We start from the raw sequence: 27,979 nt of genomic DNA, 5'->3' as shown, positions 1-27,979 counted from the left end.
GGGTTATTATTTGGAAGACACAGATTAGATTGTATCAGAGACTCTTGTCCACAGCCTAAGAGCAGAATTCCAGACTGTGCTTAAAAGTGTGACTCTTTTTGGTAAAAGGAGTGGCACTGATTGGTTATGAAGTTTCAGTCTCTCCTTTGCAACATAATAAGAGCCAAAGAATAGGGAATTGAGAGTGGTGTGTTTAATGGGAAATAAAGCTAATAACTTCAAACCAGAAAATTCTACAGAAACAATATATAAAATTCTGTTTAAGTGCATCTGAGCCAGAGCTCCAAGCTGTTGGCAACCCAAAACTCCCAAGGATCTTTCAGTACAGATGAACTGATGGAACTCATGGGCAAAAGCAGCAAAACAGGATGCTACATTATGTAAAAAACAAAAACGACTGATTAGAAAATGCGGTGGGGGAGAACAGTGAAGCAATTCTGAAGTTTTGATTCATGTAGATCTCCCAGTCAGAATGACCAATCTCGCTTTGTTCAGCCATACGAAATATCACAGGTTGACAAAAGTACTCCCTGCTATTTATACAGTCTGAATTGCATTTGATAATAAAAGGTTATAATTAAAATAATCGTGTGGACTGCTTGCTGGCAGCCACCATACCATTAAAAAATAACACACCACGCAGACATGTTTTCTTTCTTTACACACAACAGTACTGCATGTTCCTCTCTACCCTGTGTAAAATTAAGTTTCATTCTTGCTTTAATACTGACTTGGCAATCAAAAAAACATTAAATACGTAATTGTTGTTTCAAAATAAAATTCTTGGGATGACACCTTTCAGAAAAATGGTGGTCACCACTTGGGTAACAGATACATCGTAGTCCAATAAACCAGAGAAATTAGAGACTGATGAGGCTCATTAATCTCTATTTAGTTCACCCTCTGCATTGCTTCCTACAGCATATTCTCCAGTTCTTTGCCTTTCTACTCATCAAGTATACTATTATAAACATACTTTGCATTTCTATAGCATCTGCTATCAAATGATCTGTCAGATCTTTACAAACATTAAACAAGCCTCCCTGGGCCTTTATGTGGTATGTATTACCTCCAATTTACAAATGGGAAAACTAAGTGTGGGTTAAACTGCAGCTTAAGTCAATGTAACTTGCATTGCTCAGTGGTGTGAAAAAGTCCCCTCCCCCCACGCGTCTCCACACCGGGCTACGTTGGCAGGAGATGCTCTCTCACTGACAGCTTCCGCATCTCCGATATAGAGTAATTATGCCGACAGGCGCTGTAGCTGTGCCGATGTAGCGCTGTAGTGTGGACTTGCCCTAAGACACACAAGTTAAGTTAGTTGCCCAGTGTCTGTGAACTAGAGTCCTGAGTCCCAGCATCATGTTCTCACTAACACACAGTACTCCATCCCATTCTGTTAAGCAGTTTCTCATCAAGTTACCATGTAAGTGCAAGATGCAATCATGGAACAGAAAAATCTACCATACAAGCAACGTGACTTTACTTTGCTACTGAGCATTTAGATTTGTTCCTGTTCCTCTCTAACTCCCCTGATACAAAATCCAGAGCTCTTTGGTTTGATTATGCAAACTCCTTGCAGTTAATCTATTATGCTTGTGAAGTTCACATTCTCAACTAATACTTCATTGTGCTCTTGCAGCAACTACTACACACATACTTTTTAGCTGGTGCAGCCAATTAGATCTGCAGGAAAAAAGGCTCCCCCCAGCACAGCATGCCAACTTTGCAGCGGCATAAAAATTTCACTCATAAAACACATTTATTCTTTTAAAAAGAATATTTCTGAGTTGCAAATAGCCTATGAAATAAAGTTTTCTACATTTAAATCTTAATGCGTTTATTAGTTGTAATGTTATATTGAGGCAACACCACAGTTCCCATGTTTACTTTTTAAATTGTATTTGCTGAAAAATAAAGGACTAGTTCTCAGTATCACTAGACTGCCAGAAATACCTAACGTTTTAAAATTCAGCAACAAAGAAAGTGCACAAACAAATCTGACACTTTCCCCACTACAAATTTTGTTTTTCCCCACCCTCCCTTGCATTACAAAACTAAAAGAATTTTCCTTAAACTTCCAAAAATATATTCACCTCTGCAATGAGACTAAACATGGATATGTTTGATTAGTAAGAAAATATCTTAAGTTTCATTATAAATTGCATTTTCACATGTTTATAGTTCCTGATGTAACCTAGGTTGTCCAGCAGCGATTGTAATAATAAAATTTTGTTTTAACAACAAATAAAACAGTCAATATGGCAGTTTAGCCAGGTAGTAGTTGATGTTTTTTGAAAATTGGTCTTATCGCATTGGTTGCAGAGCCATTATTTGCAGTGAAGTGTTGTGACTGCAGGCCTCCAGCTGGCATGAACCATTTACATTTTTTGCTTATACTGATGGGTGCATGCAGGAATACTAAATGAATGAAATGAAAAAGGAAACTGAAAAAGTCTCTGCTATGAGTTTCAGGGCAAACTGAATTTAATTTATCTGAGTTCATGCAGGTTTCTATCTCAACATTTTAAGCCATTTTTACTACCATAGTAGTGGGAATTTTAAAATGAAGTTAATGTAATAATGAGACTAGACTCCGTTAAAAAAATATAAATATGACATCCAAACGTGAAAGGTATGTGAACCGGAAAACATCATATTTTGATAAAATAAAGGATGCCTGTATTCCAGGAAGATACAGACATGGCCCTTATTAATTTTGTTGCAAACCAGAAGCAAAAATCTGACCAGGTACTGAAGAATATACAAAACTGACAATTTAGATGGGAATTAGCCCTCTGGGTCATGGGTATCCCCATCATAAACTGATGGTGATAACCTTCCTTCCCTTCTACAGGGAGTGCTCAGTAGTCCCTCTTACAGGGCCTCAAGGGTCTCTATTGCCACAATCCTCTTTAGCAGGTCCTGCATCACAGCAATCATCTTTTTCGTGTGGGGAAAAACAATATGGTTCTCCTTTCAGAATCAGTAAATTATGGTTCTTAAGCAGCAAGAGGTAGCTAGCTGCCAAGCAATGCAAGGCATCATCCCAAGGAGGAGCACAGCACCTCCAGCCCAAAAACATACCTTGCCCACACTCCAGGAATCATATTCCTAGTCTTAATAGTAAAACACAACCCTAAGAACAGGGACTCTGCCTAGTTAGGTAGCAACACCTATTGGTTAGTGATGAGGAACCTATGACTGGCTTCTAAGGAAGCCCCATTTAACCCTACAACTGGAGAAGGGAAACAGACTTCAAGTCAACAGGGAAATTACAAAGTGTCTGAACTTTGTTTAATTTCTCTAATCAGGTTGCCTGCAAGCTACATGAGACAGCCTGGCCAGATAAACTCCCCACTTCTATCAGCAGAATGCACCAATGCAAAGTTACCTTTAAAATGTTTTTAAACTTAGTAATTCACAGGTGCCCTGACAGCAGGTTGGCCCCATTTGTTTTCACTGATAGAACCCATTTACATAGTTCATAACAACATACTCTTTAATAAGAACAAATACTAAATTGATTCTGGATAATTAATGTATTAGCAATGAAAAGGCTAATGTGGTCGGACTGATTTGCGTGCTCAAATGTATGGCAATCTTGCTAGTAAACAGAACCATTTTTTCCCTCCATGCTCAGTGAAAGGTAGGAATGCACAACAGTTAGCGCTTCCCATACTTGTACTCTGTGACACTTCTACATGCTCAGCACGACAAACCTGCACACTTTCTCCAGAGGAGAGTGGGTACTTCACGGAAAGCTTGTGAAGCAGTCGTGAACACTGCATGAGTCCATTTTAAGAAAGGATGGATAGTTATCACTAAGGCTGCAAGTGTCATGGAGGTCATGGATTCTGTGACTTTCCGTGACCTCTGCAATGACACGTGCTGTCCAGCAGCAGTAATTTGGGTGTGTGGGAGGGAGCTACAGTCTAGCAGGACAGGCGTTTGGAAGGTGTGGGGGGCATGCTTACCTGGGGTGGGGGGCCTCCCTGAAGCTCCTAGGCAGGGGTGTGCATGTCCCCATGCCACATGCTGCCCACATCCACAGCTCCCATTGGCTGCGGTTCCTGGCCAATGGGAGCTGTGGCAACTGGAGCTTTTGGCTGGAGTAGCGGAGGAGCCCCTGCCTCTACCACCTAGGAGCTGTAGGGATGCGGAGCTGGGTAGGAAGCCCCTGCCATCCCCACCAACCTTCCCTCCCCCAGCAACAGCCAGGGTCCTGGGTCACCTCCCCAGCACCCGTGGTGGTTGCCACCCCTGCCCAAGTTTTAGTCCAAGCGGGCATTTTTAGTAAAAGTGATGGACACGTCACGGGCCTGTTAATTTTTCTTTACAGCTTGTGACATGTCCACGACTTTTCTAAAAATACACGGCTAAAACGTAGCCTTAGTTATCACCAGTCCTCAAAAGGCACTGTATTAGCTGAGAGAAGTCTTGGCAAGGACATTAATGAGTAAAATATTCCACGACTGCTTCTTTTTAACAATGTTTGCATTCAGTCAAATCACACACAGAGATGAACGGGAAATCATTGCCTGCCAAAAATACAGGAGGTAAAATGACCACCCTTATTTGTGTTTATTTTGTCTGTGAAACTTTCAAGTGCACAGACACAATACGAACTGGGGCAAAATCATTCATAAAACCAAGGGTGGTGAAGTTTAAACACACCTTCTCTCTCTTATGCCTCTCTACTCCACGTATTCACCACTGGCTTCCATCTTGTTGTAGTTCTGTTTTTATTGTGCATTTCCTTGGTCTACCTTGTTGCCTCTTGACCTGGGGGTTCTAGTCCAATGCCTGTCTTATGTTATTCAGGTCTTTATGTATGTCCTAGCCATCTCTATTTTTGTTCTGTAATTTGTCGTCATTTTTTTCCTGGTCATCTGATATTAAAGAATTGTCTAAAAACTGTTTATAAAAGCCTGGAGTTTAGGTAGTAAGATCTTAATAAGAGAGGGTTACTCACCTTGCACAGTAACTGAGGTTACTCACTTTGTGTGGTAACTGAGGTTTTTTAAGATGTGTCCCCCCCATGGGACTCCACTGTAAGTGCAGCAGAGAAGGAACTACAGTGGAGCACCCATGGGGACATCACTCAAAGAAGTCATCTCCAAGTTTTAATGCCACAGAGTAAGTTGATGTTACAATGGTGTTGAATATGCTAGGTTTAGTTTGGAGGACAAGATTTCTGTTTCTTCAGCTTTAGAGTTACAAAAGGTATCGGAGGTTTTCACTGTTCTGGCTTTAATGTTTTCATTGGTTTCATCTGTGCTACTTACAGTGTTGCCAAGACATGTAGAAGAGGTCTGAGGTTTCACATCAGTCCCATGGACTGTGCCTTGAAATGGCTGAAAGGCTTGAGTTCCCCATGATCCCGAGAGCTTTGCTGATGGGAGCATAACTTCTGATAGGGTCACTCATGCCAGACAGGTGAATGGATAGGACCAGGCTGATGGCCTCTGTTATACATACCTTTGTCAACTCCCTGTCTGGACAGCAGCAATGCAATATACTTGGGCAACAAACCTTCAGCTCTTAAGTTAACCCTAACTAGTACAAAATGCTGAAGTGCATTTCCTCAGCAACATAGGCTAACATGAGCACATCAGACCCGTCCTCTGTTCTCTAAATTGGTTTCCCTTAGAATATCATATCAAGTTCAGGGACTTGGTCATTATCCTCAAGGCACTCCATGGCCTGGGCATAGTATTAAGATCACCCAACCTTCTGAGATGAGGACAAGATAGACCATTCCACTCCGCAGGCACAGTAGAACTTTTTACAACAAGGGCGAAGACTGCAGAAAACAGAGCTTTCCCAGGGCTCATCTGAAACCATGGAACAAGGTCCAACAGGAACTAAGGGCCATCACAAATCTCACTCCAAGTACAAGGTGAACTTCTCCGACCTGCCTTCTCTAACACACAGCACTAAACACACAAAAAACCCTCCACCACAACCATACCAAAACAACACACTGTAGTGCTCACAAAATTTTCCTGTGTGAAGTGGAAAAGTGAAAGAATAAACCACTGCTGGAAGGGACTTGGATAGAATAGTAATGAGGGCAGGATAAGACTCTGTATGAAACCGAACAAAAACAGAACGGAAGTTTGCTTCATGTTTGGTGTAGTGCTTTGAGATCCTTGAATGGAAGCCATTACAGAAAGACAAAGTACTATAACTCTACCCACGAAACGCAACATTCACCATCATCATCCAAACTGAAATCTCCAAGTTCTTTACCTTCTTGGGTTCATGACCTCAACTTTCCTGGATTCCACAAAAAAAAAAAAAGTCTTTATGAAAATAATCTTCTGCAGCCAAAATTTGATTGTGGGGTTTGGGTCCTCTGACGATACAGTGGGAGGTTTTGGGGGCTAGATGCGGTGCTCTCTGCTAGAAGTTGGGCAGGTGTTGAGCTGGAGGGCTTGACAAAAGAATGTTGGGGGTTACTGGTGCTGCTCTTTTCTCCCTCCTCCCCACACTCACCTAACACTCGGATATGAGGCCTCACTGCTCCAAAAACCCGAAACTCAGAGGTGTGTGGGCAAGGACTGACAGGGAGGAGAAAGTGTAGGGCTGTTACTGGACTTGGGGACAGGAATCTTTGAAGCAAAGCAAGAGAGGCTCTGAAGAATGTATGCAGAAGTTAATGTTGTATTGCTTACAAGATAAAAGACGGTTACTCACCTTTGTAACTGTTGTTCTTCGAGATGTGTTGCTCACATCCATTCCAGTTAGGTGTGCGCGCCGCGCGTGCACGTTCGTCGGAAACTTTTTACCCTAGCAACTCCAGTGGGCCGGCAGGTCGCCCCCTGGAGTGGCGCCGCCATGGCGCCCAATATATATCCCTGCCGGCCCGCCCGCTCCTCAGTTCCTTCTTGCCGGCTACTCCGACAGTGGGGAAGGAGGGCGGGTGTGGAATGGATGTGAGCAACACATCTCGAAGAACAACAGTTACAAAGGTGAGTAACCGTCTTTTCTTCTTCGAGTGATTGCTCACATCCATTCCAGTTAGGTGACTCCCAAGCCATACCTAGGCGGTGGGGTCGGAGTGAGAAGTCGCGGCACGGAGCACTGCCGTTCCGAAGGCCGCATCCTCTCTCGACTGCTGTACCAGGGCGTAGTGGGAAGCAAAGGTGTGGACCGATGACCAGGTCGCTGCCCGACAGATTTCCTGGATGGGCACACGGGCAAGGAAAGCCAGCGACGACGCCTGCGCCCTGGTAGAATGCGCAGTCACACGGCCCGTAGGGACATGGGCCAAGTCATAACAGGTCCTGATACAGGACGTAACCCACGAGGATAACCTCTGGGAGGAGATAGGAAGCCCTTTCATACGGTCCGCTACCGCCACGAAAAGCTGGGGGGATTTGCGGAAGGGTTTGGTCCTCTCTATGTAGAACGCGAGAGCTCTACGGACATCCAGCGAGTGGAGCTGCTGCTCCCTGCCTGAGGAGTGAGGTTTTGGGAAAAAAACCGGGAGGAAAATCTCTTGGTTGACGTGGAAGGCTGAGACCACCTTGGGTAGAAAGGCAGGGTGTGGTCTAAGCTGCACCTTGTCTTTGTGGAAGACCGTATATGGGGGGTCTACCACAAGGGCTCGGAGTTCCGACACCCGTCTAGCTGAGGTGATGGCTACTAGAAAGGCAGCCTTCCAAGAGAGGTAAAGCAGGGAGCAAGTAGCTAACGGCTCAAAGGGGGGCCCCATGAGTCGGGACAACACCGGGTTAAGATCCCAGGTTGGAGCAGGGGGACGGACGTTAGGGAATAACCGTTCCAGCCCTTTAAGAAATCTCGACACCGTCGGGTGAGAAAAAACGGAGCGACCGTCCGCACCCGGGTGAAAGGTGGAGATAGCTGCCAGATGTACTCGCAACGACGATAAGGCCAGACCTTGCCCTTTGAGGGACCAAACATAGTCTAAGATTTCGGATACCGAAACTTCCATAGGGCGGAGATTTCTCTCTACGCACCAACAGGAGAAGCGTTTCCATTTTGCCGAATATGTGGCTCTTGTGGACGGCTTCCTGCTGCCCAAGAGCACCTCTCTCACAGGCGTGGAGCAGCGCAGCTCGGAACCAGTCAGCCACACAGGAGCCAAGCCGCTAGGTGCAGCGACTGCAGGTCTGGGTGACAGAGAGACCCGTGGTCCTGGGTAATCAGGTCCGGATGAAGGGGCAGGGGAACTGGGTCGGCTACGGCCAAGTCTAGCAGCATGGTGTACCAGTGCTGTCTGGGCCATGCCGGGGCCACCATGATCACACGAGCCCTGTCTCTGCGCACCTTCAGGAGGACCTTGTGAACCAGAGGGAACGGAGGAAACGCATAGTACAGGTGGGTCGACCACTGGATGAGGAAGGCATCCGCTATCGACCCCGGCTCCCTGCCCTGAAAGGAGCAGAACGCTTGGCACTTCCTGTTCCCCTTGGACGCAAAGAGGTCCACCCGGGGATAACCCCACCTCCGGAAAATGGAGAGAGCGACGTCCGGGCGAAGGGACCACTCGTGTGACAGGAAGGATCTGCTCAATCGATCCGCCAGCGTGTTCCGTACTCCGGGAAGGAAGGAAGCCCTGAGGTGAATGGAGTGGGCTACGCAAAAGTCCCAGAGTCGTATCGCCTCGAGGCACAGGGAGGAGGACCTGGTGCCGCCCTGCTTGTTGATATAATACATGGTCGTCGTGTTGTCCGTGAACACGGCTACACAACGACCCTGAAGCTGATGACAAAACGTTTGGCAAGCAAGGCGGACCGCTCTCAACTCCCTCATGTTGATGTGTAGCCCCACCTCCTCCTGGGACCATAGGCCCTGCGTCCGCAGGGTCCCTAGGTGGGCCCCCCAGCCTAGATCTGAGGCATCCGTTGTCAGGGATACCGAGGGCTGAGACGGGTGAAAGGGAAGACCCGCACACAATACGGACTGGTCCAACCACCAGCCGAGGGAATCTAAGACCTTCTGGGGGACTGTGATTAACATGTCTAGCGGTTGCCTTGGCCTGTAATGACTGATAAGCCACAGCTGGAGAGGCCTCATGCGGAGCCGAGCGTAGTCGGTCACAAAAGTGCACGCCGCCATGTGGCCTAACAGGGTTAGACATGTCCTCACTGACGTTAACGGGGCTGACCGCAAGCGTTGAACGATCGCCGCCATGGTCTGGAACCGCTGCCGAGGCAGCGAGGCCCTGCCCACAGTGGCGTCCAGGACGGCCCCGATAAATTCCACCTTCTGAGTGGGCCTCAGGGTGGACTTGTCTGTGTTTATCAAGAGGCCCAGACTCGCAAACATGCCGGTGATCACGCGGACATGGCTGTACACCTGCTGTTCCGACGTGCCCCGAATCAACCAATCGTCCAGATAAGGGAACACGTGGACACGGTTGCGCCGAAGATGCGCCACGACAACTGCCATGCATTTTGTAAACACCCTCGGGGCCGTGGACAGGCCAAACGGGAGGACCGCAAATTGATAATGACGAGCCCCCACAACGAAGCGGAGGAAGCGTCTGTGGCGTGGCCAAATGGCAACGTGGAAATACGCGTCCTGCATGTCGAGGGCGGCGTACCAGTCTCCCGGATCCAGGGATGGAATAATGGTCCCCAGGGATACCATGCGGAACTTCAACTTCACGAGGTATTTGTTGAGCTCTCGCAGGTCGAGGATAGGCCTGAGGCCCCCCTTGGCCTTGGGGATCAGAAAATAGCGGGAATAAAACCCCTTGCCTTTCTCGTTTTCGGGAACCGCCTCTATAGCTCCTTTGCTGAGGAGCGTCTGCACCTCCTGCCGAAGGAATTGCTCGTGAGAGGGGTCCCTGAAGAGGGACGAGGAAGGAGGGCGGGAAGGAGGAAACGAAACAAACTGCAGGCGGTACCCCGTCTGCACCACGCTTAAGACCCAGCGGTCCGATGTTATTTGGGACCACGCCGGGAGGAAAAACGAAAGGCGGTTGGAAAACGGGGGGGAAGGATCCATAGGGGAAACTGTTACTGCGCCCTCGAGCGCACCTTCAAAATGAAGGCTTAGGACCAGGCGGGGGTTTTGAGGAGCCTTGGTTCTGCCCCCCTTGGTTCCCCGACTGCCTGCGCCTCCCGTTCCTGCCGCGGCGCCTGTAAGGGTCCTGCCGCTGGCGGAACTGGGAAAACGGCCGACGGTGCTGCTGTTGTTGCGGCCTAAAGGGTCTACGCTGTGTCACGGGGGTGTGCATCCCGAGGGACCGCGCAATGACCCGGTTGTCCTTTAAACTCTTAAGTCTGGGGTCTGTCTTATCGGAAAACAGGCCCTGGCCTTCGAAAGGAAGGTCCTGTATCGTGTGCTGGAGCTCTGGCGGAAGGCCGGAAACCTGCAGCCAGGAGATGCGACGCATCGTAACTCCTGACGCGAGGGTACGGGCAGCCGAGTCCGCAGCGTCCAAGGAGGCTTGTAAGGCCGTGCGCGCGACCTTCTTGCCTTCGTCCAGGATGGCCGTAAACTCTTGTCGAGCATCCTGTGGCAGCAGCTCCTTAAATTTGTCCACTGCCACCCAGGAGTTAAAGGCGTATCTGCTCAGCAGGGCCTGCTGGTTAGAGACCCTGAGCTGCAGCGCCCCAGCCGAATACACCTTACGGCCAAGGAGGTCCATCCGCCTGGCTTCTCTGGATTTGGGGGCCGGAGCCTCCTGGCCGTGACGCTCCCTATCGTTCACCGATTGCACTACCAGTGAACCGGGAGTCGGGTGAACATGTAAATATTCGTACCCCTTAGAAGGGGCCATGTACTTCCTCTCGACTCCTTTCGCTGTCGGAGGGATGGAGGCCGGGGACTGCCAGATAGTATTGGCATTGGCCTGAATGGTCCGTATGAACGGCAGGGCGACCCTGGTGGGAGCATCGGAAGAGAGGATGGTGACAATTGGGTCCTCTATCTCCGAGACCTCCTCTGCCTGCAGACTCAGGTTTTGAGCCAATCGCCTGAGGAGGTCCTGGTGCGCCCTGAGATCCAGCGGGGGGGGACTGTTGGAGGAGGTACCCGCCACCGCCTCATCCGGGGAGGAGGATGATGAGACCCCAGGCACAATAGTGTCCAACTGAGGGTCTTCCTCAGCCCTCGCCTCTGTCTCCGGAGCCGCAGCGGAGTCCTGCTGTTTGGACCCTTCGTCCCCTTCCGGGGAGGGAGGGGGGCGAGACAAAGAGGCTTCAGGGGCCCTACGCTCCGCAGTCGCCGGCCTAGCAGGGAGCTGCTGGGGGCCCTGGGCCTGATGGTACGCCCAGGGTGTCCAGAATCCCCACTGTTGTGGGCCTTGGTCCTGCAGCGGCGGATCAGCAAACAGCGCCGCCTGCCGGTCGGTGCCCAGCGCATAGCCGCTGTCCGTCTGGGAGGATACGGACGGCTGCCTCGAGGGCCACGGCGGGGCCGACCCTGGATGGTACGGGTCTGCGCGGGCCGGCACGGAGGATCGTCTCGGTGCCGGGGACCGGTGTCGGGAGTCATATCGGTGCCGGGATCGGGACCGGGACCGGGATCTGTCACGGTGCCGGGCGCCGCTTCGGGACCGGGATCTGTCACGGTGCCGGGCGCCGCTTCGGTACCGGGCGCCGCTTCGGTGCCGGGACCTACTACCAGCTCGGTGCCGGGAGATCGACCGGGACCGGGACCTGCCACCAGCTCGGTGCCGGGAGGTCGACCGGGACCTGCCACCAGCTCGGTGCCGGGAGGTCGAGCGAGACCGGGACCGGGACCGGGACCTGCCACCAGCTCGGTGCCGGGAGGTCGACCGGTGCGGCGAGTAGCGTCGGGACCTGCTCCTGGAGTCGCGGTGCCGGTGTCGACTGGAGCCTGACCGCGACCGTCTCGATGCCGACCGGTGCCGCGAGTGCGACCGGTACCGCTGAGGGGAGCGGTGCCGGGACTGCGAGCGGCGTCGGGATCTGGAGCGCCCAAGACGTCGGGGCCTGGATGGCGAACGACTGTCTGTGGGCGGTGCCGACATCATGGGCTTGCCTCTGGACGCGACCCGCACCGGAGGTACCGGGGGCGGCAGCCGAGTAGGCTCCGTCAGAGCAATAAGGTCCCGAGCCGAGGCGAAGGTCTCCGGTGTGGATGGGACCACTATCTCAACCCCAGATCTCATGGGGGAGCTCGGCGGCACCGGACTCAACGGACCCGCCGGGCCCGGAGTCAACGGTGCTGACGGTGCCGGCGGTGCCGCGGCCGATGTCGAGGCCGGGCGCTCAAGCCAGGTCTGCCTGGCCGGAGTATTAGACTTCGACGGCCTAGGCTCTGATTCCGGTGCCGGAGAAGGTCGGTGCCGGGGAGTCTTCTCGGTGCCGGAGCGATCCGGTGCCGGTGCCGAAACCACGGTCTGCGAAGTCGACGGGTCAAGTGCCGCCTCCATTAGGAGAGTTCGGAGCCTCTGATCCCTCTCCTTTTTTGTCCTCGGCTTAAAAGCCTTACAGATGCGGCACTTGTCAGATCTGTGCGATTCCCCGAGGCACTTCAGGCACGCTTCGTGGGGATCGCTGGTAGGCATGGGCTTCTTGCAGGCCGCACACTGCTTGAAGCCTGGCGAAACAGGCATGAGCCTGGCGCCCGGTGCCGGGAAGGGCTAAGCCCCCGGCAAGGAACTACTTAACAGCTATTTACTAAACTATCTACTTAACAATACTAATTAACAACTATATAGAACTAGAGATAAGCGATAAACAAGCGATAGAAACTAGGAGAGCTAGGGACGTGGAGGACAGCTATGCCGCGCTCCACAGTTCCAACGACCGACACGGCGGTAAGAAGGAACTGAGGAGCGGGCGGGCCGGCAGGGATATATATTGGGCGCCATGGCGGCGCCACTCCAGGGGGCGACCTGCTGGCCCACTGGAGTTGCTAGGGTAAAAAGTTTCCGACGAACGTGCACGCGCGGCGCGCACACCTAACTGGAATGGATGTGAGCAATCACTCGAAGAAGAACTCAAACATATGAATGTTGGTTTAGGAAACTGCTTTTGTCTGGACATCTTGCATCTGTCTAGAGTGGAGTTGGCTGTACCTTTAAGATTCTAGCATTCAAGTGGCTCTTTGTACAAGCAATTAGAACTGAATCCTGCCCACAGTTCATCTGGGCAAACATCAATGTGCATCTTGCAAAGTATGTGTGCAAACAAAACTGGTTTAAAACATGGTTTAAAAACCATGAAATACAGGAAGACAAGACTGATTATTAAGGGCTTGATTCTGCCCTTAAAGGTAACAGTGAACAAAAATCCCTAAGATGAGGGCTCCCAGTGTATTCAGAAGGGGAATTCTGGATGTCCTTGATTCACGGCTTCTATCATGTTAATGATCTGATCCACTGTCGACTCTAATTGTCTACAAGGGCTCTAGATATTGATGTGAAGGATCCTGGCTGCCAGCATTGAATACAGCAAACCACAAAGGTTATTACAGGTCAGAACTCTAGACTAACAGCGGCTCCCACAGTCTAGACCAGTGTTTCTCAAACTGGGGTCACTGCTTGTGTAGGGAAAGCCCCTGGCGGGCCCAGCCAGTTTGTTTACCTGCCCCGTCTGCAGGTTCGGCTGATCACAGCTCCCACTGGCTGTGGGTCACCGCTCCAGGCCAATGGGAACTGCTGGAAGTGGTGTGGGCTGAGGGACTTACTGGCCACCGCTTCCGGTAGCCCCCATTGGCCTGCAGTGGCCAACCGTGGCCAGTGGGAGCCGCAACTGGCCGGACCTGCAGGTGGGGCAGGTAAACAAAGGGCCCTACACAAGCAGCGACCCCAGTTTGAGAAACACTGGTCTATACCAATCACATTTCCCATGTGACACTGAAATATATCAATATAAAAAAACCTACAATTTTCAAAAGACTAGTGGAGCTGTAATTTTATTTCTAGGCTACATCAATGAACCTTAATTACAGTGCATTCCTAAATAGATAATTTAGTTTTCAAGAGTGACATATTTAAGAGTAATACTTCAGTTCTAGTGATGCAAGCACAGCTAGCTTTTTCAGTAGGCCTATGCCATGCAGATATTCTTTATCTTATGAAAAACACTACTGCAAGTGCAACCTTGGCAGATTCTTCTTCTGCGTCCTCCACTGCAAAGCTGTTTTGAGGTGAAAGGCCGTGTAGATTGTCGAGTGACTCAGTTAACTCTTGTTGTGAAGCTCCCCCAGGGAGAACCATCTGCTGTTGTCCTAATTTATTCCATTAATCACAGCCCAATACAAAAATGGCATTAACTATAACAGGCCAGTACTGGAGATAGAACCCAGTCCACAAGAATTGGGTTATGGTTGTCTGCTTTCCACATCCCGTTATTGAATGGGAAAGGCTACAAAATCTGTATTTGCAACTAGTGAGTATCCTTTCGGAAAAAAGGGTAACGACAGGCCAGTGTCCAATACTAATGATGGAAAACTAAGGAATGTCAGGCCTCAGGCCTCAGAAAAGTCCACTCCTGTTGTCTCAAATCCTGCTGGGCAAGACTATCAAATTGTAACTACTCCAGCTAAAACAGGCATAAATCCATTGATTATTTTAATATAACCACTAATTTAACCTCAATCCAAGCTGGAAAATACTTATATTTGTTTTACATGAGACTCTCAGATAAGAAAAATAAAACTATTCCCCCTTTAAAGGATTTAGAGGGCTATTACGCCTCCTGTCAATTCCACATGACAAAACAATGCAACACAGATATGGAAGAGATATTCCAGATGCCATGATGTTTATTTTTCAGCATGTATTTGTCACGTCATTTCAGAGTTCTATGCTCCTCCAAGTCAGCTCTGCCCTGCTCCACCATGTGGAACTGACAAGAGGTGACAGAGCACTATGGAATAGCTTGCTAATTTCAGTTTCCATTATAAAAAAAAGTCTGACAAGTGTAATATGAAATTCAGGGGGTATTCTGCAGTGTTTTTAGTTTAAACTAAACTCTGTCCAATTTAAATCTACGTACTTTTTAAAAATAAGCATCACACATGGTACACATATCTACTTCAACTACGGAATGAAACTCTGGCCTGGTCTACACTACGGGTTTAAACCAATTTAACGCTGTACCCGTCCACACAACGAGGCCCTTTATATCGATATAAAGGGCTCTTTAAATCGGTTTCTGTAATCCTCCCCAACGAGAGGAGTAGCGCTAAAATCAGTATTACCTTATCGGATTAGGGCTAATGTGGCCACAAATCGACGGTATTGGCCTCCAGGCGGTATCCTATAGTGCTCCACTGTGACCGCTCTGGACAGCAATCTGAACTCCGATGCAGTGGCCAGGTAGACAGGAAAAGCCCCGCGAACTTTTGAATTTCATTTCCTGTTTGCCCAGCGTGGAGTTCTGATCAGCACGGGTAGCAATGCAGTCCCAAATCCAAAAAGAGCTCCAGCATGGACCGTACAGGAGATACTGGATCTGACTGCTGTATGGGAGACAAATCTATTCTATCAGAGCTCAGTTACAGAAGATGAAACCAAAGCATTTAAAAAAAATCTCCAGGCTATGATACAGAGTCCACAGCACAGTGCTGTGTGACATGCGTAACGGAAAGCCAAAGAATCAAATGGACGCTCATGGAGGGAGGGAGGGGGTACCGAGGACTCCAGCTATCCCACAGTCCCTGCAGTCTCTGAAAATCATTTGCATTCTTGGCTGAGCTCCCAATGCCTGTAGGGTCAAACACATTGTCCAGGGTGGTTCAGGGTCTATCTCATCAATTTACCCCCTCTCCCCCTCTGTGATAGAAAAGGGGGAAAAAATCGTTTGACTTTTTTGTGTCACCCTATGTATACTGCATGCTACTGGTAGACACGGTGCTGCAGCAGTAAACAGTAGCATCCTCTCTCCACCCCTCCTAGGTGGCAGGCGGTACAGTGCAGTAGGACTGATAGCTGTCCTTGTCATGAGCCCGTGAGTGCTCCTGGCTGGCCTCAGGTGAGGCCGGCTGGGGGCGCCTGGGTAAAAATAGGAATGATTCCCGGTCATTCTCAGTAGATGGTACAGAACGGCTGGTAACTGTCCTCATCATAGCAACTGGGGGCTGAGCTCCATCAGCCCCCTCCCTTTCATGTGTAAAGAAAAGATTCTGTACTGCCTGGACTATCATAGCAGCGGGATGCTGAGCTCCTCTTCCCCACATGGCTTAATGTCCTGCCTGGACTATCATAGCAGCTGGCGGCTGCCTCCCCCTCATTTTATCTCACTAACAAGTCAGTGTTTCTTATTCCTGCATTCTTTATTACTTCGTCACATAAATGGGGGGGACACTGCCACAGTAGCCCAGGACGGTTGGGGGAGGAGGGAAGCAACGGGTGGGGTTGTTGCAGGGGCACCCCCCGTGAATGGCATGCAGCTCATCATTTCTGCGGGATCTGACACGGAGCGGCTGTGCTCTCTGGTTCTCTAGTACACCTGCCCCATTTCTAGGCAGGACTGACTCTATTTTTAGATACCATAAAGGAGGGATTGACTCGGGGAGTCATTCCCATTTTTGTCTTTGTGCCCCCGGCTGACCTCAGCCAGGGGCACCCACGACAGCAGCAGACGGTACAGAACGACAGATAGCAGAGACCAGTTATCATGCAAAGGCAAATGAATGCTGCTGTGTAGCGCTGCAGTACTGTGTCTTAGCAACATCCAGTAGATATATGGTGACAGTAAAAAAAACTGAACGGGCTCCATGGTTGCCCTGCTATGGCGTGTCCCAGGGCAATCCAGGGAAAAAGGGCATGAAATGATTGTCTGCCGTTGCTTTCCCGGAGGAATGACTGACGACATTTATCCAGAACCACCCGCGACAATGATTTTTGCCCCATCAGGCACTGGGATCTCAACCCAGAATTCCAATGGGCGGGGGAGACTGTGGGAACTATGGGATAGCCACGGAATAGCTACCCACAGTGCAACGCTTCAGAAATCGATGCTAGCCTCGGACCATGGACGCACACCGAATTAATGTGCTTAGTGTGGCTGCGTGCACTCAACTTCATACAATCTGTTTTACAAAACCAGTTTATGTAAAATCGGAATAATCCCATAGTGTAGACGTACCCTTAGAGAGACAGGTGTTAAATGTACTATTGTGCTCCTAGTTCCTATGAACCCACCTCAAAAACATACCACACAATTCTGTACTCTCTACTCATGTCTGGAGTAATGGGGGATACCGTAGGTAAGGCCTGAGGTGTTCTGGCAGAGCTTGAGGCAAAGCTTGCACACTATCCAGATTATACTATGCTCAGCTTTATCTGGTATGAGACATGCTTCACTGGCACAAACCCTAAATTCACTCTCAAATTATTTGTGGTAGGATGAATAAGACACCAGCCAACCAATGCTGAACAGAGATTGAGATATTAAAAATTTACTGACAAACATTAACAGTGCTGCCAGATCTTTACTGAACGTTTAAAGATTAAAATCTCTTTGCGTTTTAGTGGGTATACAGCAGAGTCCCTGCAGGCACACTGTAGTAAACCAAATGGAAGAAATAAGAGCAGCTATGCTGCAGGGTTTAAGGAACTAAATAGAAAACTAAGTTATATGACTTACATTCTCTATTTAAGAATGGGATTTAAAGAGAAGTTAGTTTTTAGCGGAAAGGGGATTCAAATAGGGATTTTCCACATATTCTAGGAGGTTGAAACAGCTGCATAGCATCTACACATTTGTGCTACAGAGGACATTTTTTGTAACATGAATAATCATAGCCTAAAATATTAGCCTTATATGCCAGAGTATCTACTGAAGTAACTCAGTAAGCAAATGCATCCGCACATTAGAAACTCAGCTCAACTGTGACAGTTACAGCGACATTAGAGTTTTCAAAAATCTAAGAATGGCCCAAACTATGCAACACAAAAGCATTACTAGCCAATACGCATTGTCCACGTGCAGTTCATGTCTAACGAAACAATGTTTTCTCATCATTACTGTTGTCTAACTCTTTACCCAGAACACAGGCAGGAAGTCATGAAAACAGAGTGGAAATGAAGAAAACACATTATGTAATGATCCTCCCTCCCTCTCCCAACAGTACAGGTGTTCTGTGCTTACATTTTGACAAAGTCATACAATCCAGTTGGTTTTATCATAACTTCCAAAGAGATGGAAGGCATTATGTCTTATCTGGTCTGAACCAACCTTATTATCAGTGGGGTCAATGCAGAATTGTTCTCTCTGGAATATTTAATTGTTTTGCTTAGTTTGCTTTTATATCTCCCAAGAAATAGGGTTTTCATTCTGAGTCTTGTATACAGGAACATATGAAGTGACATTCTGGATCTGAACCAAAGTCCATCTTGTCCAGTATTGAAGGCTTCAGAGGTAGGTGTGAGAACTCTGCAGTAGGCAGATGTAGGATAATCTATCCCCTAGACTAGGTTTCGTCCCAACTGTTGATAGACATTGGCTTAAACCCTGAAACACGCAATTTAATATTCCTTTCTAAATGGTTAGAATTTATTATGACAACTCTGGATATTGTAAATTACCTATATAAGTGTCCAATCCCTTCTGAACCTTGCTAAGTTCTTGGCCTCAACAACTCAACAACAATGAGTTATAGTCCAACTATGTGTTGTGTAAAAAGGAATTTCTTGATCAGTTTTCAGTTTCCCACCTTTTAATTTCACTCAGTGTCCTCTTGTTCTTGTGCTTTGAGAATGGGAGAACAGAAGCTCCCAATCTATCTTCTGTAGACCATCCATTATGCTATATACTTTTATCCGGTCTCCTTTTATTTCTTACAATTGTGCATATCAGTGACTGTGTTAATAAGAGTATTGTTTGGTCTAACACACATCTAACTACCACCAATGAGTCATGTCAGCTACCTGTTACTTACACTTTTATATAAATGTTCAAGATGCTTCCATCAGCAAAACCTGAAAACCTTCTATATTAAAATGTTAGCAATAGAAATAAATGGGTGACATTTACAATGTGGCCCAAGCTCCCTGCAGGAAAGCTGTATATTATAAAAATGTTTATAGTCAAAAGTCTCTAAATGCTGTTGAACACTAACTTCTAATTTTGCTAATGACAAATGTGTCCTACCTTTAACTTCAACATTTCGGGAACTGTTAACACAAAACAGATTTATGATAAGCCATATGCAAGACTTATTGCTGACAATTATTTGTTCTATAATCGTCCAGATCTCTTTCTGACCTAAAAGGGACAGAAGAAGTGAGGGTGGAACCAAAGAAGAGAGAGAGAGAGTATACTAAAGACTAACAGATTCAGGTTTTTACTATATTCTACATAGAAAATATATGTGCTTGTTTCTCGCTGAAAAGAAGTACTAAAGATAAACCTGATTTGCAAAAATTTCTGCATTCAAAACTTATGACCTACCAAGCTTCTCTGGCTCATCTGGGCCTGTTCCAGCAATGCAGCTGCTCTCTAGTCCATATGTTGGATCCACCTTCCCAGAGGTTCTTGCTGCCTCCTGCACTTTCTTGACATGGGCTTCAACTAGTTCCAGTGGTACCTCCTCTCGGACTCGAGAAAATTCCTCTGTTAAAGAATTAAAGAAAAAATATTATGATGTCTGCACATCACATGTCAAAAATAATCAGTTTTCACAGACTCACATAAATAAGACAGTGAATTTTCAATATGTTCTGAAGGTCCTCCTCAATTATAACATAAGGAAGCTCATTCCTTCCCTTAAATGTGATAGTTAGCAATAGTTAGAGTTAACATCTCTTCCAAACTATACATATGCAAACTAGTACATTTATTCTATCTACAGAAAATAAGATAACCGGTTACTGAGTATGCAAGAACTATTCTATCCAATTACGATTACATAACATAACCAGGAAAGCAACAAGTTAAAATTAATAGAACCAAAATTGAATGCTAGGATCTTTATGTTTATCTTTTTTGTACAAGATTCCAAATAAGTGATTTAACACTATAGCAGTATTTGTTAATGTAATGTACATTTAAACAAAATGATAAAAAGTAATAATGGGCACTAATGTAGTGCTTTACAAACCAATTAATAGTTCATATAATCATAGAAGAGTAGGACTGGAAGGGACCTCAATACGTCATCTAGTCTAGCATTAGTAAAATGCAAAACAGACAATAACCATACTGGTAACTCCTCCCTGAATAATTTTATAGATATTTGCTTCTATTTTAAACTTATGTTAGCTGCATTTTGAAGGAACACTAAAGATAGCAGCTGATCTTTCTAAAGCTCAAGGGAAAGCCAGCAACCAAGCACAAAGTTACACTATGTCAGACAAAATCATAAGAAAAGATAGCCATAGCGACCCCATACCTAAAGCAGCTTTAGCTGCAGCTGATGCCACCCGAGGATCTACCACAGATGCCAAAAAAGCAACAGTGCTCATCACTGGGTTTCCAGACTGGCTGAAAGGTACAGGCTGGTAAGCCAATGGGCCCAAGGATGCATCAGAGTTCTCCAGATAAGGGTCCTCTATGGGAAGTCTCAGAAAGTGGAGAATGCATTCATCCTGGGTGCGACTCCCAACGTGCTCAGAGACTTTATTCCAGTCATCTTTGTACATCTCCAGAGCCTGCAACAGAAGAAGAGTAAAAACTGTTTTGCAAATAATGCTACATATACACAAGTTTTCGTTCTCACCACCATCCATTCTGGTAACAAACAGAACAATGAATCAAGAAAGTGGAACTATGTGAAAGGGAGTATATAAACATTGATTTTTCATAAACACTTGTTTAGACAGTTGAGGGCCTCTCACTTAAACACTAAGTTGAATTTATGGGCTATGGGAACTGGTAAACAGTATAATTCTGGTCTTTTATTCTGTGCTCAAACACACAAGTCTGATTCTCTGTTTGCTAATTACCATCTCAAAAACTTGAAAAATTTTACAAAACAATTGTTTAATTTGTGAGTCAACACAACCTAAAATGAGAACATCTAAACACACCAACATTTGCAACAGACTACAGCAAAGGGGAGTGAAAGAAACGGAAGTTATTGTTAATATTTCTGAAGAAGAATTCTCTCTCACATTAAAGGGACATCATGAACTTGGAACCTCATTAATTAAAACAAAATTACGTAGCTTCATGTACTCCTACCAATTTTTTGGTTTGACACATCTTATTTCTTAACTTTAAAAGTGTTTCCCTTTCCTTGTTGCTGTGTGAAAGACTAAACAAACAGGGGAAACTGATAGACTATAGAGGGGAATAGAGTGTTGCTTACACCAAACGTATTAGTTTCACTGTGCCCTTTTCCCTCCCAGACCTACACCCTCCATGAGGTTTCTCCTCACGTTCTCTCTCATCATATGCTAAAATTATACGCCATTTGGGGTAAGGTCTGTCTTATTTTGTGTGTACACAGTGCTAGCAAAATGGGGCCTGGCCCTGAACGTGATTGGTGTTACTACAATGTAAACAATTGACTGTACACAAAGTGCTGTCAGCTGCACAAAGCAAAACATGAAAAGATGAAAAACATGTTCTTTTCCCCATAATCTTAGTTACAATCTACTAAAAAAGGTAGGTAAAAGTTTTCAAACAGGAGTTTGATTTTTAAATTGATGGCATCCTTGTAAATTTTCAGACTAATGAAACTGCTAATGCAAATAATTTTGGCAGCATGTTGAAGGATACCAGTGATAACAACCATAAAATGAGCTATATAGATACGTACTTTTTCTTAACAGCCTAGAAATAAGACTACAGAACATTCTTGATCACTGGCAACTAGACGGAATCCATGAATTGTAAGATGAGGATCTTGGTGTATCAGAAGCAACAGATTGTCAATGTGGCTATATTTACAGAGCACCATCTATTAGACTATAAATGGCAAGGAAAATCCTGTGTTTAGAATTGAAGTATCAGAATGTAGTGTCGAGAGATTATTAGATCCCTTAACTAATCTTTGGTAAGAGCAGAGGTATTTGAACCACATTTCAGATGCAGGAGATCTTGTCCACAAAGTAGACAAATAAGTCTACTTTGTGGACAAGATCTCCTGCATCTGAAATAATTTATCAGAATCCCAAGTGATGGGGATTAGATACTGGACCACTGGTATGCCAACTTTCCCAGACCTTGGTCCAGTTATACAACAGCAAGCCCTTGAAGACGGAGGAAATTCAAATGATGACATGCAATTCGGATTCCCGCCAGATATGGATAGCCAAAAGGGAAAAAAGTTCCTTGGGCAAAATGAAATGCCTTCCTTTACAGAAAAGTCAGCTATCTACCTTAAAGCATTCTATGATCTGATCACCACCTAAGATGTTGATCATTGTCACCAAATTTACAGAAGCCAGGGAATAGCCATCTCCCAACTACACCTGCCACCACCAATATCCAACACTCTTCCCAACTGGGTGTTTAACCCATAAGAACGGCCCTACTGGGTCAGACCAAAGGTCCAACTCCAGGATATGGTACAGAAACAGCACTTGCTGAACTGATCGAAGATTTCCTCCTGGCCATCACATACACAAAAACAAGATCCATACTAAGATTCATTGGTCATCTCTCATCAGCTTTCAACACAGTTGAGTATGAGATGCTGCTGGACCACCTTAACTTTGCAGTGGTGAGCGCTGATGTTAGGAGTTGGTTCAGATCCTTCCTCTGATCCCCCACTTTCACATGTAGAACCCTCAACTGTGGAGTACTACAAGACTCTGCCCTCTATTCCATCACATTGATTACATATTTAAAATCACTATGGAAGGCAGTGAGAAAATACAGCCTCACTTATCAACAGCATACAGATGTCACCCAGCTCTACTTATTCTCCAAGACTGTCCCAGTGCCTAAATGGTGGATCAGCATCTGAATGAAAAGCACCAGGAGAAGATAAGCCCAGACATGATGGAAACAATGCTAGTGGAAGACGGAAGTATTCTGAAGATCCAGTGAAATCTGTCACCAATCTGAAATGAGGGATCTGTCCTCCAGTCATCAAAACAGTTTGCAGCCTATTGATCCTCCTAGTTCCTTCTTTCACTGCTACTGGATTCACAAATAGTGGTATCTTTAACAGGCCACAAGTCAACAACTTACCCAAATGGATATCAATTTAGGCACAGTATTCCAAATCCTTTTGTAACCTCCACGATGGACTACTGAAATATATTGTACCTGGAAACAACTAGTGCCTTGAAAAAAGCTTCAGCTAGCTCTAAATGCAGTAACTTATCTTCCAAACAGGTAGATGTGAGCCCTTCACCTGATCCTGGGGATATTACACTCCTCACAAACTTATCACAAGTTGTTATTTAAGGTTCCTGTTAGAGCCCTCAGAGAGTGGGCTCCGACTACCTCAGCACTGATCACTCTCTCTACACATCCATGACTTCCCATGACAGTTACATTACTCAAAAGACTTGACTGCACTCATTACAAAGGTGAAAGTCTAGAGCAAGAGAAAACTGCAGCGCAGCGGCTTTTAAACTGCCTTCCACAAGACATTCAAACTACCAGAAATTTCTTCACCTTCAGCACAACATGCAAGATTCTCTGGTTTACATTCCTCCCTCTCCCATACAAGAAAGATTTACACAACCAAAATGTCTATTAGGGATGGTCTAGACAGTATTTGGTCCTGCCATGAGGGCAGGGGACTGGACTCGATGACCTCTCGAGGTCCCTTCGAGTCCTAGAGTCTATGAGGTTCATATGAGTCTATGAACCTTTCTGCACATGCAGGGAAGAGAAGAGACCCAAAAGGTAGATCAGCTTTAAATAGACTACTTGACTTACCGATTTCCACAAGGTACTTCAATAGCATGGGGATGGGTGCATCAAATGTTCAGATAGAATATTCTCTTGTGAGAGCTCCAAGACACACAAGTGCAAAAAAGTAAAAAGATCTTGGAAGTTTTAACAGAGGTGTCAAGGACTAAATGGACCAGAGACCAAACTATCACTTTCACCCTCTGAGGCAGTTATTCCAATTTAGGACTAAGGGGAGGGCAGCTTGTACAAGTGTTGAATATGCTGTAATTTGTCCTGTGGGTAAAGAGGACATCAGTCTCCAGGACTATAAATATAGCACCTTTCACTAGCACTATACATACATTTTTTTTAAATCCAAGAACTCTAGAATGAATTTTTTTCCAGACTGGAGTACTGCCCTCATAAGCCTGTAAGGAAGGGTTTTTGCAGCTGCAACAGCTTCAGCTGTAACTGTAATCAAAGCCATGGTCATCTTCTGTCACAAGATACTTTGGGCTGTCAAGAATGCTGAGTCAGCTATGTAAAATACAACCCGAGGAGCACTTTGGAAAATGTGAAAAGAGACTAGCCAGATGGATAGCTGAGCTGAAAATTGAAATGTTATAGATTTGTTGTGCATTGACCAACTTGAAGAAATACACCCACACTAGGTGGCCTAAGGTCTTGTTTTGTATGATTATTTATAAGTGGTTTCGTTTTGCCTTGTTGAAACTTTTGAATCAGTTCATCTTGCAGAATTTAAAACTAGTGTAGCTCAACGTAGTAAAGAGACCTCCAGAATGACCTCAGTCCACTGCTGTACCCTCCACCCAAAGTGTAGGAAGCAGGATTAGGTGGACAAATGCAATACAAATTCCTATTTAATACTTCAGGGGAGAGCAAATGTTCCCTCTCACTATAACTTAAGAAGCCAGAAGGGGAAGGGCAACATGAATTATGAAAATGTCTACAACCATCAAGTAGGCAATCAGTACCAAAAGCTAAGGTATCTTTTAAAAGAACCATGGAAAGGAGAAAACACCAGGAAATCAGAGATTCTGTTTGGTCATCTGGTCCATACTACAGGCACCAATGCAGGGTTGTTCTTTATGGCATTTATCAGAGGGGTAGCCGTGTTAGTCTGGATCTGTAAAAGCAGCAAAGAATCCTGTGGCACCTTAGAGACTAACAGACATTTTGGAGCATGAGCTTTCGTGGGTGAATACCCACTTCGTCAGATGCATGTAGTGGAAATTTCCAGGGGCAGGTATATATATGCAGGCAAGCTAGAGATAATGAGGTAGTTCAGTCAGGGAGGATGAGGCCCTGTTCTAGCAGTTGAGGTGTGAAAACCAAGGGTGGAGAAACTGGTTTTGTAGTTGGTAAGCCATTCACAGTCTTTGTTTAATCCTGAGCTGATGGTGTCAAATTTGCAGATGAACTGAAGCTCAGCAGTTTCTCTTTGAAGTCTGGTCCTGAAGTTTTTTTGCTGCAGGATGGCCACCTTAAGGTCTGCTATAGTGTGGCCAGGGAGGTTGAAGTGTTCTCCTACAGGTTTTTGTATACTGCCAATCCTAATATCTGATTTGTGTCCGTTTTTCCTTTTCCGTAGCGACTGTCCAGTTTGGCCGATGTACATAGCAGAGGGGCATTGCTGGCATATGATGGCGTATATTACATTGGTGGACGTGCAGGTGAATGAACCGGTGATGGTGTGGCTGATCTGGTTAGGTCCTGTGATGGTGTCGCTGGTGTAGATATGTGGGCAGAGTTGGCATCGAGGTTTGTTGCATGGATTGGTTCCTGAGCTAGAGTTATTATGGTGCGGTGTGCAGTTACTGGTGAGAATATGTTTCAGGTTGGCAGGTTGCCTGTGGACGAGGATTGGCCTGCCACCCAAGGCCTGTGAAAGTGTGGGATCATTGTCCAGGATGGGTTGTAGATCCCTGATGATGCGTCGGAGAGGTTTTAGCTGGGGACTGTATGTGATGGCCAGTGGAGTCCTGCTGGTTTCTTTCTTGGCTTTGTCTTGCAGTAGGAGGCTTCTGGGTACATGTCTGGCTCTGTTGATCTGTTTTGTTATTTCCTCGTGCGGGTATTGTAGTTTTGAAAATGCTTGGTGGAGATTTTGTAGGTGTTGGTCTCTGTCTGAGGGGTTAGAGCAGATGCGGTTGTATGGCATTGTTCTCCTGTGCTTTGTCCAGTCCAAATTTAAATGTCCCACGCAATGGGGCTTCTCTTACTTTCCTTGGAAAACATTTCCACAATTTAGAAGATCTCAGCATCAAGCAGAATTTCCTTATATTCAGGCTATAAATTTTTTCCCCTAATTTCATCTAATTACTGCTGGCTATACCCCTCTTTTATCACATTAGAAAGCTAGCCTGGCTGTATTTTTTGCATAATACGATTCAGTGCATTCTACTTCATCGCTTATTATTTTTCTGTTAAACTAATGTTTAGCTTCCCATAACACTTGCCCTTATTATGAACTGCTGAATATGATCTTGTAGCAATGCAAGGCATACAGTGCTAGACAGATACAAGTGAAAAAATGGCAAATTAAGATGCTTGGGAGAGAAGCAGATTTTTCTCCCTCCAGCCATTCAGTTTATGGTTAGTAGGGCAATTATCTTGGATAAGATTTTCTTTGGAACTTTACTGCACATATTTGCCCAAAGCTACCCTGAGGATTTAATTGGCTTGTTGTAGCAGGATCACTTAAGCTTGAACTGATCTCCTCTCTATTGTTTTATTTATAGGCTAAAAACCAAAAAGACTGAACAAATAGCATGGGCTCAGGACTCATTCCTTGTTTAATAAGCATTTGCTGAATTCGGGGTGATGTTTATTTGGATTATTCCACTGGGATATTTTCTTGCCATTTTTGGACACCATATGAGTATTGCACCTTTTTACGATAAATCAATGGATCATGGCTGGATCACCATCCTTTCCAATCAGTTTTAACCAAACAAACAACTTTATTTACTGCAGTGAGGTGCTGAAATGTTGGATTTGCAATCCAGATTTTGTTTTTGCTCACAAGTCATTCTATTATTTCTCTTCCATTTTAGTGGAGCTATAACATTCCACGCTAGTGAAGTTATTAACTATCGCTACGGAAATTGACTCCACCAGCATGTTTAATCCAAAGTAATAACTGTGTTGAATTATAATTAAACAAATTAACTATAGCATAAATTTTGTGTGTCAAGGCTGATAAGCATGGAAATCTCTATTATTTAAGACGAAGTATTAAGAGTCCTACGTTTATACAGTACATGCCCAATATCAACTGCTACTTAGCTATTCTTGCGCTGTAAATCCAGCTTATTATATGGTACTATATAAATAATTATCTGGGGCACAGGTCATGTTTGTCTGTAACATGAGAAGAACTAAATCCGTTTTACTGAATACACTTCCAGTTCTACGAAGACTTTTAATAAATTTTGCTTATTCATATAGGTGTGGTGGACATTAAGAGTCAGAGTATGACGTGCACTGCACTGTTGAAATTAAGGGTCCCTGGTTTTCCTTATGATCTCAGAACTTGGTAGTGGGGTTTCTGACAAGTGGTGACATCGCTAAAAAACCTAGACAAATCACCCAATAATACTCTGTTTGCATGGCAGAGTAGTACAATTCTGGAATATATAAAGTTTCTAGATTTGGCTAGTAGTATAGTACAGGCAAGTTCAGAAAATGGTAGGGTTGGATTATTGAACTGATTAAATATCATAAAATGGGAATAAATAAATAGGTATGAGCACAATTACACTAGACACACACAGAAGGACGATAATACCACAGAAATAGTTTCAAAACTGACAGCTCCTTTAGGCCAAGATCATTGTACTTCTTGTTTTTCTCTATTCCCTATAAAGACTTTTCCTGGTTTGCTCACTTTCCACTTTTCCCCCCCAAATGGCAATGCTCTTGTGTTGCATTAACACACAGCACAGCTGACGTCCATCTTCCTCTATTGCCAAGCACTGCTGGCTCTTAGTGCGGGTCAGTTTTAAGAAGAGCAGTGGTACTTTTTGTTGTTTTTTTTTTAAACGAGGCCCCTAAATTACATAATTGTAGTACACAAGGCTACAGCCAGGACTAAAGGGAAGGTATTACGGAAAAGAGAATCTTCTCTATAGGCAATGGAAAAGATTTCTAAGGGAAATGATGGGAGCTCTATTACTGAAGACTTAAACCTAGACTGGACAAACCACTAGTAAATAAGAAAAATCCTGCCCTGAGCCACAGGAGAAAGCCTGGGACCC

The 27,979-nt window shown here is 45.7% G+C and overlaps 1 protein-coding gene across 2 annotated transcripts in view; it reads right to left on the bottom strand.

Moving 5' to 3' along the window:
• The window catches only part of SMARCC1 (SWI/SNF related, matrix associated, actin dependent regulator of chromatin subfamily c member 1), a 196,920-nt gene that overhangs the window by 66,464 nt on the left and 102,477 nt on the right, over nucleotides 1–27,979 (bottom strand). For both annotated transcript variants that reach the window (XM_030549765.1, XM_030549766.1), the window contains exons 20-21: nucleotides 20,296–20,554; nucleotides 19,356–19,517 (exon numbers count right to left, since the gene is read on the bottom strand). In XM_030549765.1, the coding sequence (XP_030405625.1) occupies nucleotides 19,356–19,517; nucleotides 20,296–20,554 (421 nt within the window). The remainder of the gene's footprint in view (nucleotides 1–19,355; nucleotides 19,518–20,295; nucleotides 20,555–27,979) is intronic.

The sequence above is a fragment of the Gopherus evgoodei genome, chromosome 2 (genome assembly GCF_007399415.2).
Source record: "Gopherus evgoodei ecotype Sinaloan lineage chromosome 2, rGopEvg1_v1.p, whole genome shotgun sequence".
NCBI classification, from domain to species: Eukaryota; Metazoa; Chordata; order Testudines; family Testudinidae; genus Gopherus; species Gopherus evgoodei.
The sequence above is the reverse complement of the archived record's forward strand: the minus strand, read 5'-3'. Positions and strand labels throughout refer to the sequence as shown.